General features: G+C 40.8%; 3 protein-coding genes across 4 annotated transcripts in view; 1 reads left to right on the forward strand and 2 right to left on the reverse strand.

Moving 5' to 3' along the window:
- Positions 1 to 1,567, reverse strand: part of ccnc (cyclin C) — a 12,338-nt gene extending 10,771 nt beyond the window's left edge. The window contains exons 1-3 of the mRNA XM_050058572.1: positions 1,424 to 1,567; positions 940 to 1,046; positions 641 to 725 (exon numbers count right to left, since the gene is read on the reverse strand). Of these exons, the coding sequence (XP_049914529.1) occupies positions 641 to 725; positions 940 to 1,046; positions 1,424 to 1,455 (224 nt within the window). The 5' untranslated portion in view covers positions 1,456 to 1,567. The remainder of the gene's footprint in view (positions 1 to 640; positions 726 to 939; positions 1,047 to 1,423) is intronic.
- Positions 1,568 to 3,376: 1,809 nt separating this feature from the next.
- ngs (notochord granular surface) lies at positions 3,377 to 7,782 on the forward strand. Of its 2 annotated transcripts, none has more exons than XM_050058623.1 (11): positions 3,377 to 3,627; positions 4,015 to 4,180; positions 4,432 to 4,581; positions 4,745 to 4,864; positions 4,986 to 5,081; positions 5,885 to 6,019; positions 6,338 to 6,448; positions 6,536 to 6,646; positions 6,766 to 6,890; positions 6,998 to 7,294; positions 7,396 to 7,782. In XM_050058623.1, exons 1-11 carry the CDS (start codon positions 3,431 to 3,433, stop codon positions 7,487 to 7,489), a joined length of 1,602 nt encoding a protein of 533 aa, XP_049914580.1. In that variant the 5' UTR covers positions 3,377 to 3,430; the 3' UTR covers positions 7,490 to 7,782. The 2 variants fall into 2 exon arrangements, with proteins under 2 accessions (XP_049914580.1, XP_049914581.1); XM_050058624.1 differs by having other exon boundaries at positions 7,401 to 7,782.
- A 46-nt stretch (positions 7,783 to 7,828) lies between these two features.
- Positions 7,829 to 15,377, reverse strand: pgm3 (phosphoglucomutase 3). Its single transcript, XM_050058621.1, has 13 exons — positions 15,283 to 15,377; positions 14,142 to 14,350; positions 13,716 to 13,900; positions 12,632 to 12,699; positions 12,385 to 12,518; positions 12,075 to 12,270; positions 11,506 to 11,663; positions 11,337 to 11,420; positions 10,996 to 11,094; positions 10,332 to 10,451; positions 10,092 to 10,214; positions 9,376 to 9,549; positions 7,829 to 9,280 (listed from the first exon to the last, which is right to left on the reverse strand). Coding segments are annotated over exons 1-13 (1,641 nt in total). The 5' UTR covers positions 15,284 to 15,377; the 3' UTR covers positions 7,829 to 9,190.
- Positions 15,378 to 16,025: the final 648 nt, after the last annotated feature.

Consider the following 16,025-nt stretch of genomic DNA (forward strand, 5'->3'; position numbering starts at 1 on the left):
CTTGTAAAGCTTTAGCATAGTTAGTTAACACATTTGTTATCGGCCCATGTGTTTACTGCTACAGAGAATTAATAAATCTTTGGTTTATTTGCACAACGTCGCCTCTCTGCCGTCTTTTATCATGCTTGCTAACGCTAAATTAACTTTACCAGCAGATCTGTATGAGGCACAAACTGAGGCGACAGGCAAATAAACAATTATAGTAAAAGATCGACTTTTTAATTAATGAATCGATATTGTGCCATTTAAAGGAAAATCGATTTGAATCGGATATTGTGCCATTTAAAGGAAAATCGATTTGAATCGATTAAATCGATTTTTTCAACCCAGCTCTAATTCAAATGCAACAAATACAACATATAACACAAAAATCCACAATAAAACAACAACTATTCAAACATAGTGGCCTCTCGCGAAAAACAAGCACATGTCTCGGGCACTACGTTCTGTATGATGCCCTTAAATTCATCAATGGATATAGGTGTATCTACTTTTAGATCTTTCTGTGGATCGTTCCATGTCCAAGGTGCAGAGAGAAGAATGCAGTTTTCCCCAGATATGTTAAAAAACAGGGTTCATTAAACAGCAAACACTTATAGGAGCGTAGCTGACACACAATGGGGTGCAGAGGTCACCTTACCTGGCATAGAAGCGTTTGAAGTAAACGGTTGCAGTGGCAATGACCTGCTGCCTCAGCTTCAGGTGTTCCCCCAAAGCTTGGATCACTGAAACAGACAAAATATGTGTTGGGCTGTAAATAATAAATACAGGCACAAAAAATAAAAGGTAACAGCAATATTCATACACAGAAAGTTGAACATACTATCTTATATATGTCAGATGAACTGTATAAGAAACACAAATGTGGTGCTGTGTTATTAGATGTGCTCTAAGCAGTCAGCAGATGTTGTCAATGACAAAACTAATTTAATAAATTACCATTAGCAAAGAAAATCTGCAGCTTCCAGTACTCCTCTTCTGACAGAAACTTCAGATCCTTCTGACGCTCTTTCATCAGGTCCTGCTTGTCCAAAACCCACTGCAGACTGTGGCGGATAAAACAAAAAATATTATTTCCATATACTCTTAGTAACGTCGGTTACTCAGTACAAACTGTCATCAACCAAGCTAGCGGGTAGCGCAACACTTATCAACAATAACCCACTGTGTTAGCCTTCTGTTTCACCGTCGTAAAGCACTAACACTACAAACAGAAGCTCGTCTAAATAAGCTTTAATAACAGCCTTTATCTTTAATATGTTTGTTGTCTATCTTTGTTTTAATTGCTCCTTCATATCATAGCAACAGTTCAGGAGCAACTGTTGGCGCAGCGGCACAGACACAGCTAACGTTAGGCCTCTCAACACACACGGTCATTTATTAAATAAAGACGCAACACGTCGAATATTTAATTAAAACTTACTAATGAGAACTTTGCCAGAAGTTTCCAGCCATCTTGTAGCAGCTGAGGTAGAGAAGGACACTTTATATCGATAAAACTCTGTTAGAAAGAAGCGGATAGCACAGGGAAAGTAGTTATGCTAAGCTGACACTGGAGCGACAGCAAATGTGGTCCGGTGACGGATAGAAGCCACTGTGGAATGGTTCCGGACTTTTAGTTCCGCCTTTAAAAAAATGTCAAATAAAAAAAAGAATTCAACGAGTACATGTATGACTATTATCTTATTATACAAATAACGATATCCAACAGGGAATACTCGGATGAAACGAGTATCCGGTACAGATATTTTATTTTACAGGTGTCATACAAGTAAAATGTAGATAAAGGAAAGTCCTCATTTTGGTAGCTATGTTTAATTTATTACTCTTGTGACAAAAATGATCTCTCAATTCTGAGGCTGTTCTGTAAATACCTTTCTCATAGGTAATAAAAATTACAACTTCTGATCAATCCATAGAAATTGCAGGGTTAAAATAACAACTTCTGATTAGGCCCAACCCACTTTCAGTTTAACCACACCCACTTCTGACAGAAACCCCGCCCACTCCGAGTATAAATACAGATAATTTGGTTGGTTGAACAGATACAGATTATGGTGTACTTGTTTATCCCTAATATACAGCTTTTCAGTGGTGGGAAGTAACTAATAGGGGTGGGAATCACTAAACGTTATCGATACGTTATCATCAAGATACTTAAGTCACGATACAATATTATTGCAATTTTAAATATGTTACAATATGCTGAGTATTGCAATAAAATATATTGCGAGTCATTACCTTTTCTTAACTGCAAATTATGTCCACAAATTTTGTCAACATCTGTTTTATCTAGTAAGATAAAGTTTTCGGTCTGTCTATCTCAGCTTCAGCCATTTTTTGTTTGTTTGTTTCCTTTTTTGCAGTAAAAAGCATCTATTGGACTGAAAAAACAATTCATTATATTATTCTAGTAGGCTGCCTTAAACTTAATTTGTATTTGTAATATTATTCATTTATATAATTTAAAAAAATCGATACTTGGCACTGTGACGATATGATATTGCCACAAAAAATATCACGATACTATGCTGTATTGATTTCTTCCCCCATCCCTAGTAACTAAGTACATCTACTGAAGCACTGTTGTTAAGTGCAGTTTTAAGGTACTTGTACTTAATCTGAATATTTCCATTTTATGCTACTATTACTCCACTACATCTCACAGGAAAATGCTGTAAATTTTACTCCATTACAATTATCTGACAGCTTTAATTATTAGTTACTTTACAAATTAAGAATTCAGTAGTCAAAACCTAATATTAAAATGGTGCTTATGCTTATGTGTCAATAATAATATTCCAATATTATGGTATGTAATCATGTAATCTCTCAGAAAGGGTCCATTCTACCCAACAAGTACTTTAAATTTATATTTTAAGTACAAGTTGCTGTTAATACTTTTGTACTTTTACTCAGGTGAAATCCTGAATGTAAGACTTTGATTTGTCACACAGTATTTCTACAGAGTGGTTCTTCCTCCAACTACACGTTTGCATCACTGTGAGTGGGAAAAGATTAAAATAATAGCCTAGGTGGAGGATTGAGTGGGTGGGTATGTGGATTGACATCGATGAATGTGCTATGATATTAAATACACTATAAGCAAAACACCGACAGTAACATTATGAGTAAACGTACAGTAATATGTGCAGTTAATGTAAGCACATACATTCTTGTGCAGGTAAGTCAACAGATAATTTCATCATTATTATAAAATGAAGATTCTTTCTGCCACCTATAATAATTTAATTGACGTCACCTTGACAGATGTTTGCAGGGACACTCACCCTGGGTTGGGGAGGTTCAACATTCCTCTGTGGTGTTGAGGGAAGGGCTGAGAGTATAAAGACCCCACCACAGTCTGAAAGGTGTGAGTGACCAGTTTCCAGTCCCCAGCTGAAGTCTCAGAAGTCACAGGAGCGTCAAAATGAGCCGCAGTCCAGAGAGGATGTCTTCATACCGCCGGCATTTCGAGGGCACCTTGGCCGCCACTCCTGCCTACCAGCTCCGGGTGTCTAGTCCCTCTCCCACCCGCAGGGAGACCCGCCACCGGTCCGCCAGCTGGAGCCGGAGTGGAGGGGCGATGGGGCGCAGGGCCATCTCCGGTAAGGCCCGCATGACCAGGTGAGACTCCTTTTACTTGTTTTTGATTTTTTTGTGTGTTTCATGTTCCCAGTAAAACTTTAATGAGAAACAAACCCAACAGTTCTTACAGTGTGAGTGCATTATAAGCAATGAACGCACTCGTAGAAATAAAGGGGCTACCTAGAACCACCTAGGGTTCTTCGGCTTGTCCCCATAAGAGACTCCCTCTTTAGTTTCTGGAAGAACCTTTTTCAATGACCCTTCTCGGACACTTGTTTCCAAGAGTGTGGGGAGTAGATATTGGTGGTTTACATCAGTCATATGTGCATCTGAATGTTTTCAAAATGAAAAATGACAAATTAACTTTCATTAATCAATGCAATGGATAATCCACTGAAAACTCTCTGCTGGTCTTCCTGTCTACAGCAGTGTGAGTATGGGAGCGCTGTGCTTTGGTATGTCCATGGGTCTTGGGCCAAAACTGGATCTGGATGCGGCTTCAGCAGAGAATCAGGCCTTCATGACAACTCGCACCTCTGAGAGGCAGGAGATGGTGGCCCTCAACGACCGGCTGGCTGTGTATATTGAAAAGGCAAGAGGGACCAACCAAATATATTTGCATATTTAACTCCTTAAATGCCACACAAATTATCATCATTTTAAATTACCGACATCTGAACTTTGCAATCTGACTTGTTTTGGGCATTTGCCACCCTGAACTCTCTGAGACTTTAGCCCATAACTCTCTCTTCAGTTTTACCAAAAAGCATCACGTGTATAAAATTGTTACTTCTTCGTACTTCCAACTTTAATCATCTATGTCTACTGTATTGCTTCTTGTAGGTGAGAAACCTGGAGTCCAAGAACAAGGTGCTGGAGACTGAGATCGAGGCCCTGAAGAGCCGCTATGTCAGACCATCAGGCCTCAGGCAGCTGTATGAATCTCAGCTGAAGGACCTCAACAGGGAAGCCGAGGCAATGAGAGTCCAGAGGGTGAGAGACGATATGTCTCATGGTTGCAACATATTTTTAGATCAGGGTTTGTTGTGACGTTAGAAGCCAGGCGTAGTTTAAAATATGAATACTCCTTTCCACCACATTATCTCATGCATGTTTCCATTCAACTGTTTGATCATTGAATATCTGATCTGTACAGGATATGTCTCTGGCAGCCAAGGAGGCCATGTTGGGCCAGTTGGACATGCTGAAGGCCAAATATGATGATGCTGTGAACACCCGGAAGAAGACGGAGCTAGACATCGAGAATCTCCGTCCGGTAAGAAACAGTAGAAAGCCTTTCCACAACTTTGAAAATAGTGAGAATTCAGTGGCATATGAGCAAAACATGACTTTCATTTCACCAAACCATTCAAACTTTATGTGGTCCACTGCCCCAGGATGTGGATAAGGCAACGTCAGCACAGATCGCGCTGGAAAAACAGCTGCAAAACCTGGAGGTGGAGCTGGCCTTCCTGCAGAGAGTTCACAAGGAGGTAACATATGATCGTCTCTCCATCCCATCCACTGCATACTGTGTTTATGAGTCAGTGGCTGGTGGCTGGCGTTCCTTTCATTCTGTCATTAATGGTTTAATGGGCTGGTAATTATTACAGTGACAGCTTAGACTTCAATCAAGACCTTGTTGATGGATAGAGTGAGCAAGGCTGCAAATATGGTAATTATGGGCATGGTGTGAGAGGCTCATAGGAAGCTGAGGGGGGAAGCAGTGTGACTAACATGTGATGCAGAGATTCCTTATTCCATACCCAGACGAAATACTGTTTTAATATAGCCCAGGAGATATTAACTTTTTCACATTTGTAATTGGCTGAATGTTTTTGATGAGTTCTCAAAAAAAAAAAAAAAAAAAAAAAAGATTTTGAGGAAATTGAGAAAAAGTCACAAAATTTGACATTTTTAAAGCAGAAGACTGCCGGAGCAAAGATGCAGATGAATTTAGCAATTAAAATGATGAAAGAATTTTGACTCTGAGCCAAGGTGTTTTCAAGATAATAGCGAAAAATGTAACTTGATTTTTACAGCACCGTCTTGAGGTAAGTGAGTGCCATTCTATTACCTGAGTCATTGCTGGAATTTGCAACCCACTTGCCAGTTTTGGTGACTTTTGGTCTTGTGATTTTTGCTGCACAAACATGTAGCAGAGAAAGAAAGACAGAAAGAAAGATGACCATCAATGCTTGGACTAGAAAGTAATATGGACCTGTATTTCAAACTTGTTTCAGTGCTGCATGCATCTCTATTTTTCTAACTCTGGTTGTTTGTGATCCACTTAAAGGAAATTGAGGGGCTGATGCAGCAGATTTATTCAGCAACCACCAAGGTGGACCTGACCTTTGGCCTCCCGGACATGTCTTCTGCTCTCAGACAGATTCAGTCTCAGTATGACAGCATTGCCGCCAAAAACCTACAGGTAGTGTGCAACAGTGAAGCCACATCATGGTCACTTCAAGTCTTCTAATGCACGACAACAGGGACAGTTCACTCCAAAGTTGTCCTATCTGTAGTACTATTTATCAGTGTAAATTGTTTTGGTGTGAGTTGCTGAGTGTTGGAGATGTCTGCCTTTTCTCCAACGTAACAGAACTAGATGGGACTTGGCTTGGGGTGAACTGTCTCTTTAAACCACATTCACGACCTGTAACAAATACTGGTATGTCATCAGCATAACTGACACATGTGATCCTCAGTATTTGGGTAATAGACACTGTTAATGTCTGTTGTTCTCCAGGAAATGGACTCTTGGTACCGGACAAAGTTCCAGGACCTGACCGACGCCTCCACCAAACACGTTCAAAGCACTCGAAGTGTGAGAGAGGAAATCGCAGGCTATAAGAAGGATGTGAGTATGATTTTCTCTTGTTGTTCATGGTCACTACGGCTGTTTCTTCTCAGCATAAAACAACTGTGGGTGCATGTGTGTGTGTAGCTTCTTAGCAAGGAGCGTGAATTGGAGGCACTGAAGACGAGGAATGAGTTTCTGGAGGCTCAGATTCGTGATCTAGCGGAAAAATACAAGAAGAAGGAGGAGGACTTGCAGGTGACTGACACGATTGTTGATACATGAGATGTTTTTAAGAATATAAAGACTTTTTCTAGTCATCATCTGGCCTCAAACTCCTTAAAATAAAGCAATTATGTTGTATTCTACTGCACCAGGAGCGTATAGAGGCGATTAAGCTGGATCTGAAGGTGACCAAGGAGAAGATTGCGCTGCTGCTGCGGGAATACCAGGACCTGCTGAATGCAAAGATGGCTCTGGAGATAGAGATCACCACCTACAGGTGAACAAAACATGCCATTTAAACAGAATTAAACCTGACTTACACAGGATATTTTTCGTTTTTGATGCAGCATTCACTCTACCTTCACTCCCCTCTGTTTATATCAGGAAGCTGATCGAGGGGGAGGACAACCGTCTGAGCACCATGGTCCAAAACCTGTCCCTAACTGGAGGCAGGCATCTCACTTCCAGTGTTAGCGTGCACGCCTCAGCTTCGGCCTCTGATAGCTCCGACCCTGCTGCCACTTCAAAGCTAGACGGACCCCCCAGTGCCACGACCAGCAGCAAGACTGAGAAATCTGCGGGTGCTGCCGGAGTGGAGGTGGCCTCATCAGACACCCAGACGGACGGTGACGTAGAGGAGCAGGCAACTGAGACGTCTGAGAGGAAGACTGTCCTCATCAGGTAGAGGGCACACAACGTCTATCTTCCCACATTTATGATTTGTTAATCAGAATCCTTACTGGTACGATAAAGTGTCTTTTTCTTCACCCCTTTTTTCCCAGAACAGTTAAGACAGATGAGGACACTTATGAGAGCGACACACAGGAGCGCACCATCACCATTTCTGGAGCGGCGGACGACACAGATGAAGAATAGACGCACGTCTCCCTGAACAACCTATATACTGCACACCAAAGTTCCATGTCATGTTATTTCGGTTATTTTAATGCTTTAAAAATCCTAGAACTCAATGTTGAATTGGAAAGAAAACACAACCTGAACTCAAGCAGCATGGAGAGTTCATATTAAGAAAGTAACACTGTGTTCAGTCACTCTGCTCTGCCTGCTTTAACCCCTCTGCCTGCCTCACACTGCCTTTCTGCTCTTTTAATCCTCCTGTGTGTTGGGAACGTGTCTGTCAAAGTAACAAAATAAACAGCAAGTAATCATAGTTGTGGTTTTCATTTAAATCAAAAGAGTCTTTTGTCTTTTTGATTATTTATTCAAACCAAAGCAGCAAAGGCTTTCCAACAGATTCAAGGGAAAAACAACTGCTACAACTCCCCTCATGTAAACTTGTGATTTCACTGTTTCAAAAAAGTAAGAAATTACAGTAACTGGTTAAAAAAAGATTCCATTTCGTAGACGGTAAAAGAGAAGTTGATTGAAACCATTAAAGGAATACTTCACCACCCAAATGATCTTTTATATATCTATTACTCACCCCATGTTACATTGAATTTGTAAAGAAAACTTTGTTTTTCTAACATGCCTCCACGGTGAGCGAAGAATCCAAAACTCAGAAAATTCCTGATGAATTGAAGTCAAAGAGGACCATATTTAACAACAGCAATACTATATCAAACATCTGTTTACAAACTGACGGGGAATTGAACTTGATGTCAAACTTATCTATCCTCTCTTCAAAACCAGACTCCATTGACAAAAACAGTAATTTTACCTCACCGAACACAGGAGCTGCTAGTCTACCTCTACCTTGATCAGTTAGCTTGCTTGTTGTTATTGTGAAACTTTGGTGTTTTAAAGGATTATTTCGGATTCACCAAACTCACACAATAACACAAACATACTACAGATGGAGGCAGAGGTAGACCAGCAGCTCCTGTGTTCAGTGAGGTAAAACTGCTGTTTTTGTCAATGGAGTCTGGCTTTGAAGAGAGCGTGGATTAGTTTCACATTTAGTTGAGTACCCCGTCAGAGAGGGTTTTCTGTTTGTGAAGCACTGAGTATACGAGTTTGTAAACATATGTTTTGATATAGTTTAGCTGTTGTTAAACGTGGACCCCAATGACTTCAGTTTATTAAGAATTTTCTCTGGTTTTGGTTCCTTCGTTCACCATTAAGACATGCAAGAAAATCGAAGCCTTCTTCACAAATTCAACATAACACGGGGTAAGCAACTGATGTACAAATAGTCATTTCCGGGATGACGTATTCCTTTAAAACCTTCTTTATGTGTGTGCGAAGACAATTGATGTTTTAATTATGACATAAAGACAGTAAAGTAGCTTATTTATGTTACACAGTACCCCCTAATATACAGGCACATGGGAGCCTGTTTGAGATGCAATAACAAGCCATAAGTAGCATGACTTAAAGTGTCATAAACTCCCTTCATTGTCTCCCCCCTGCTGTATCACATCCTCACACTGACAGACAAATATAAAGAAGTAGAAAATGACAGTGAAGTACCAAGTGCAATTAACCGTACAATAGAATTTGACATCTCACCGTGAAGAAGCAATTGTGATAAATTACTTCAGAGATTGATGTCGTCTGCTGGGATTGTGTTCTAAAAGCACCGACTGATTAGTCAAAGTGTGATTCTGAGTGTTTCTAGTGCAATGGTTTGGGCTCGTCCCCCACTCCCCCTGCGAGACGATACACCGCGAGGCTGACTTCATGTGCGAGGGCATCGGCGCTCTCCTGAAACACAAATATGTATCAGAGAATGAAAGGAAATAAATATAAAAAATAGAAATAAAAGGACAAGAAGATGTCCAAAGGAAAGAAAATCTCACCTGTGTCTCTGCCTCGGCGTAAACTCTCACCACGTCCTCTGTGCCGGAGGGTCTCACAAAGGAGCGGGCCTGTTTGTACTTCTTCACCAGACTGTCGATGGCCTCTTGCAGTCCTGCCGGGCTCACTGCTCGCCTCTCTGCGTCTGTCGTGTCTATCACCCTGCGGTCCGACACCTGCAGGAAAAAAAATCAAGCACAGATATGATTATCTATAACTGCTCGTGCACATATATTCGTGTGGACGTGGCTCTGATAGGCGTACAGGTTATACACAAAACAGCAAAAGCGTAACGTCACAAATCTGCTCTCCTGCTGTCTTTGAAAGTGTTCTTGACCGAGACACCGACACCTTGCCAGGTCTAGAGTTACTGCAGTCACAGGTATATCAAATTGAAGTACTTTTATTAATAATAAAGGCCTTGATGGTGAAATTTAAGGACTCATAATGAATATCATGTTTAGGTCAAAACCAGACAAGGACCTCATCAAGTCAAGAAATCACATTTAAAACCAATATCATATATTAAAAAACTACCAGAAGCAGCTCCTCAGGATGTTGATGATTGTTACATATAATATATCCATTCAGCTACACATTTTCTCAAACATTCATGGACGTCCGAGGCCTGTTTTGTAGCAGCTCCTGCATATTGACGAGAAACAATTTTCCCCATATCAGAAATATTATATGTTATAATACATAAATTAACGAGTACCTTGACTTTAAGCTGCCTGTTTGGCAGGTCGCTGTAGATGGCGTCCCACTGCTGGACAGTCATACCCTTAATGGCCATTATGGCCTCGATCAGCAGCATGTCGGAGATGGCATCACCTACAGTCTTTACAGGATAATAAAAATACAAATAACACATCACAGCTGTGAGTGAGGGCAATAATAATAATGACGCAGTTTTGCTTTATTGGTGCAGTGTCTGTTCACATGTATGTGTGTCCACCTGGTTGATGACGTTCATGGTGTTCTGCAGCAGGAGAGCTGCTCTCTTCATCTCCTCGTTGGTGCTGGAGTTCTCAGCCAGCTGCTGGATCTTCTCCTCAGCTGCTTTACTGAACAACACCTGAAACACATCATGACACACACCTCAACACACCATGATATGTTAGGCAGTGGTGGAATGTAACGTAGTAAATTTAAAGCTAAAACAATGGGGGTTGACAGAAAATGAATAGGCAACTACATTCACCATCCACTTAATTAGGTACACCTGTTCAACTGCTGGGTCTGCAGAAGACCATCTCTGAAGCAACAACACCTTGTCCAACCTTGAAGCAGATGGGCTACAGCAGCAGAAGACCACACCAGGTGCCACTCCTGTCAGCTAACAACAGGAAACTGAGGCTACAGTTCACACAGGCTCACCAAAACTGGACAATAGAAGATTGGAAAAACATTGCCTGGTCTGATGACTCTGGATTTCTGCTGCCACATTCAGATGGTAGGGTCAGAATTTGGCATCATGGATCCATCCTGCCTTGTATCAACGGTTCAGGCTGCTGGTGGTGTAGTGGTGTGGGAGATATTTTCTTGGCACACTTTGGGCCCCTTAGTACCAACTGAGCATTGCTTGGTGTGATTTGTTTAAGTGTGTCTGATCTACTCACAGTTCCGTGACCGTTGGCCTCGAAGTACACGCCAATGTCGAACTCCTGGGCTGCATGATGAAGGTGCTTCACTCCAGTTTTGGTGCACCTCACTATCACCTACATTACATGAACGTGTGTCAGCGTATTCAGTCATTATTCATCAGCATTATAGGTCATTATATAGTTTAACTGTGTTTATACTGGCATTTTGGGGGGTTGGGGTGGCAGTGCAGTGGGTGTGGGAGTGGCTATGCCTGGGAGAGCTGTGTAAGTGTATTTGTGTTGTTTTGCTTCATGTGCTGTGTTGTCTGTATATTTGTGTTCAGAAAACAAGATTAATCTGAAGGGTCTTTTCTCACCTTCATGGTGTCTTCCAAGTACTTTGTTGAGCTTCCGTTAGCATAAGCAGTTTGCACCACTGCTATCTTCAAGTCTAGACCAGCCTGTATGAACACAAAGAAACTGTTTACTTAGGATGTGTGTACATGGGCCTGTTAACTGCTGCCATGTTTGTATTTGAGCGTGTACCTGTGTGAGCAGCTCTTTAAGGAAAGTGCTGATGAGAGTGGCGATTTTATCTCCGTCCAGCAGGTGAAAGTGTCCTTCAGAGTCAGCGTAGTAGTAAACGATTCGGTCGGCGTCGCCGTCGAAGGAACAGCAGCGCTCCCCTGGGTTCATCTTAATGCCTTCACACACAGAGAGAAGAGGAGACAGAGATACAAGATGGACGTGGTGAATTAAAAGCAGCACCTGTCTTTCTAATGTTCAAGTTTTCTCTTGGTGAACACTGAAAAATCTAGATTACCTTGAAAAAGGCAAATATAGGGACACAGAATTTGGCACAGATGTCATATAGAGTGAGTGTAAAACCAAATATAACCGTCATTATTTGGGAAGTTTTCTGATTAATAGTCTCCATCTTGTGGTCAAACACTACATCTGTGTATCCATTCCTAATAAGCCACAGAAATAATTTATCATACCTACTGTTTTGTTGTCGCTCTATTTATAAAAATGATTTTCCTTTGAGACAAATAATTTCCAGCTGCATCTCAACCTGTTGCTTCTTCTGACAAGACCTGAAAGCTCAGTCGCACCTGTTGGAGGTTTCTGCTGCACTTTGACAAAGTCAGCTCCACACTGGTGGTTGAGCTTTCCAGTGCTCCCGTCGTTAAACAGCGATATGTGCAGCTCCCCCTTCAGGTGACTCTCCATCTCCCGCACCTTTAGAGCCCCAATACCATTGGCGCCGTCCACTGAGAGGTGCTTCTGGTCATCTGTACAGTTGGATGCCTACCAGAGAGGAAAGACGGAGGGAAGGAGAAAGGAGTGATTCCTGGATGCACAAACACACCCACATGCACTGAATGAAGTCACAGTAACACACGACACGCCCTGTTCCCTTACATTCTTTGTGAGCTGAATGAAGGCTTGGCAGAGTTTCTTATAGTATCCCTCCACTGTGGCTTCTCCGTATTTACCGCTTGTGTTCTTACAGCAGACCATGTAGTGTAGCTGTGGGGTGGTCACCAAGCCGTAGTCTAAAGGAACGAGAGTCAGAGGTCAAGATGAGAAAAAGAAAAGAAATTAATAAAACTACGGTGAGAAAACAAATGAGTTTAATGTGAGGTTAAACAGGTTTAATTAAGCCGACCTTTGCTGTGGCCACCGAGTGCAGAGACTCCATCCAGTACTGCCTGTGAGAGGCTGGCACTGCTGCTCCTGTAGTCAGAGGACACGTGTGTTTTTTAGTCTTTTGTAGAGTGAGATAGTTTTATGTCACAGTGAGAACAAATAATGCTAAGGGAGACATGGTAAAAGTGCATGTTAGTTTACTTATATGTACCTGGATAGCACAGGTGTGTCTCTGAAATCCAAACAAGAAGTTGCTTTAAGAGTAACTTTAGTATTTTTTAACTAGGACCCTATTTTCCCATATTTTTGTGGTGCTTTCACACCTGCCCTGTTTGGTTCGGTTCAATCGAACTGTACTGCCTTAATATGCACATTCAGCACATCCAATGCATCAAAACATTGTTTTCTAGTTGGAGCCGTGCCTCGTTTTCAAACTGTATGGTTTGACTAAAATGAACAATGACAGCAATATAGTCCACGATGAGCAGCGCTAAAATCAACCTGCAAAGTTGTCCCTCCATTGTGACATTAGAAAGTGTCACATTTATCTTGCAAGTGTACTCTTCTTCAACGTTTGCTTTACTTCCTGGATTTTTCCCACATGGAAATTCTGACCAATCAAGAGCAGCTTTCTCAGCACTTTCACTCAATAATGGACCAATTTCAAAAACTGTTGTTACCATTAGTCACTAAGACACATAAACATGGGAAAATAGGCTCCAGGATAAAAAATACAGACGTTACCTTTTATCTTAGTGCACCCTGAGGCCCATTTGGTCATATCAGACTGTGACTTGAGAAAAAATGTGGACAGCAGAGGTAGCAGAGCGTTTAAAGGGCAACATGATCGAGGTTTGCCGACATTCTTTGTGTTAACTAATTAAAGGACAGGGAGAGAAGCGAACAGTCTCCTTCTGGCAGTGACAGTCAAACATCGATGTGAAAGGGGTAATAGTTGGACAATCGTCACTGCATTCATCACAAAAATCCTGTGATTCCAACATCTCAGCTGTTACAGGTTTTTACAAATGTTTTTTAAGGATGGTAACTGACTTTGGTGAATTTAGATACAATAGAAAATGTTATCCTTTAAGATCATGTACCTAGTGTCTTTGCCAACAAACACATTTGCCTCCTGGCTCATGTTTATGGCCTCCTTCTCGATGATGTCCTTCAGTGCAGCGAGCAGATCCTCCTGCTCAGCGTTGGCCAGCTGGGTGGCGTAGCCCTCCCATGTCGGCGTCACCATCTCCCCCATTGGGTCAACCAGCTTCACCCCGTTGTCCTCCTACACAAGAGCAGATATAAAGAGAGAGACAGGAAGAAGTTGGAAGGGAAGGTTATGATTATGAGGTTGTTTAAACTGGTAGGATCACATAAAATTAGCTATTAAGAATATAAAAAAACAACATGTAGTCAAATAAGCAAAGTGAGGACTGGAAAATAAAACCAATGATCTAAAATATCCACACAAAATAAATCACATGTCTATTGCATGAAGACGTTAATATTTCTGATGCCGTTCTCACCTCAGGGTTGTGCGACGCGGTGACCATGACTCCGATGGTGGCTTTGGTCTTCTTGGAACGCAGAGTGGCGAGCAGTCCCATCCTGAACATGATGTGGTCCAGGTGTTTGGCGTTAGTCCTGAAACCAGCGGTACCATACTGCAGAACCAAGCCTGAAGGCTTCGGGTGCAGAGTGGACTGGTTTGATACCTCCTGAAACTGGGCCATCACTGAAACACAACACACAGACATTAAAAAATTCTGTGACCTGTCAGAATCCATGATCCAGCCCCCTACATGAGCAGAATGACCCCTGTCACAGTTATATCATCATATTAAAGGTTTATCATTAGAGCTGAAACAAATAATCAATTAATTGGTTAGCTGCCAACTATTAAATTAATCACCAACTAACTAGATATTCGATTAATCAGTATTTTTTTTTTTTAAGAAAATAAGGTTAAAATTCTCTGATTCCAGCTCCTTAAATGTGAATATTTTCTGTTTTTCTTTACTCCTCTATGACAGAAAACTGAATATCTTGGGTTGTGGACAAAATAAGACTTTTGAGGACATCATCTTAGAATATGGGAAACATTAATCAACATTTTTCACCATGTTCTGATATTTTTAAGACCAAACAACTAATGAACCAAAAATAATAGACAAATTAATCAACTGTGAAAGTAACAGTTATTTGCAGCCCTATTTATCATAACTTTATGTCACTGTTATTGCTGCATAAAGAAACATTTTGATGTGGTTGAGACTGGGCGAATTTATACTATTTTATATATAAAATACACTGAGAAATCTTTTGGACTTCTTTTAACCCATACAGATGAATCAAAACATAATGAACCTGTCTTTAAAACACCTGCTGAAACAACCTGGACCAATCTTTCATACAACAAGTCAAAGGACAAGAAGAGGGCAAAGTTTGCACCCAATCACAGCAGCAGTGTCTCACCACCCACTGAACAGATAAACTCAATAAACTGAATCATATCAATTGAATGACAGAGCAGCTCCCTTACACTGACGTTAAGTTACTTAAACTACATTAACACACAGTGAAAACTGGGACTTCCGGTGCTGAACGTAAGAGACAAACTGAAATTATAAATGTTAGCGCATTTAATTGTTTTTTTTATTCACTTACTGTTTTGTTTTCTGGATGTTCAGCAGTGAAGTGTCATGAGACGCTTCCTGCTTCTACCGGTTCCGCCTCTCCTTGACGACGTGGCTGCAGTTCCGTGTAGGTCACGTGACGTGACGTAATGACGCACAGCGTGCCTTTTCTCAATGTATTAATTTCTCCGGATGCAGGGACGCCCCAAACACCACTAACAAGCCAAGTTACTACATGCAATTACATTCATTTATTTATTTATTTATTTTTGCCGTGACCTGCGTGTTCTTAAAAAATAAAAGCAGTTTTGCAAATAAATAAAAATGAATAAAATAAAATAAAAAAAGAAAAGGGAAAAAATTAACAGGCTTTTTTTTATGTCCATACAGAACAAATATGGAGTCTGGTCACATTTAAAAGGACTGTGTATGCTCTTTTCTCAACAGTATTGAGGGCCAAATTATAACCCTGATCTATTATGTGATCATAGTACAGATTTTAACATTTTATAACATATAATTTTGGCTCATTCTCCCACTCTACCTCACTGCATTCTTAAAACTAAAACTTAAAAAGTACCCTTGTTATATGCATATTGCTCGCATGTTATCCAATGGATATCTTAAATATTTTAATCTTAGTATATATATCTAGTGTATTGTGGTAGCCTGTATTCTTTATATTGAACATTAAATGTATCTAATATTATTATATATTATGTGATCATAACACAAATATTTATGCAAACTAATTTTTGTCCCATTCTCCCACTC

Source organism: Epinephelus moara, chromosome 12, assembly GCF_006386435.1.
Source record: "Epinephelus moara isolate mb chromosome 12, YSFRI_EMoa_1.0, whole genome shotgun sequence".
Classification (NCBI taxonomy): domain Eukaryota; kingdom Metazoa; phylum Chordata; class Actinopteri; order Perciformes; family Serranidae; genus Epinephelus; species Epinephelus moara.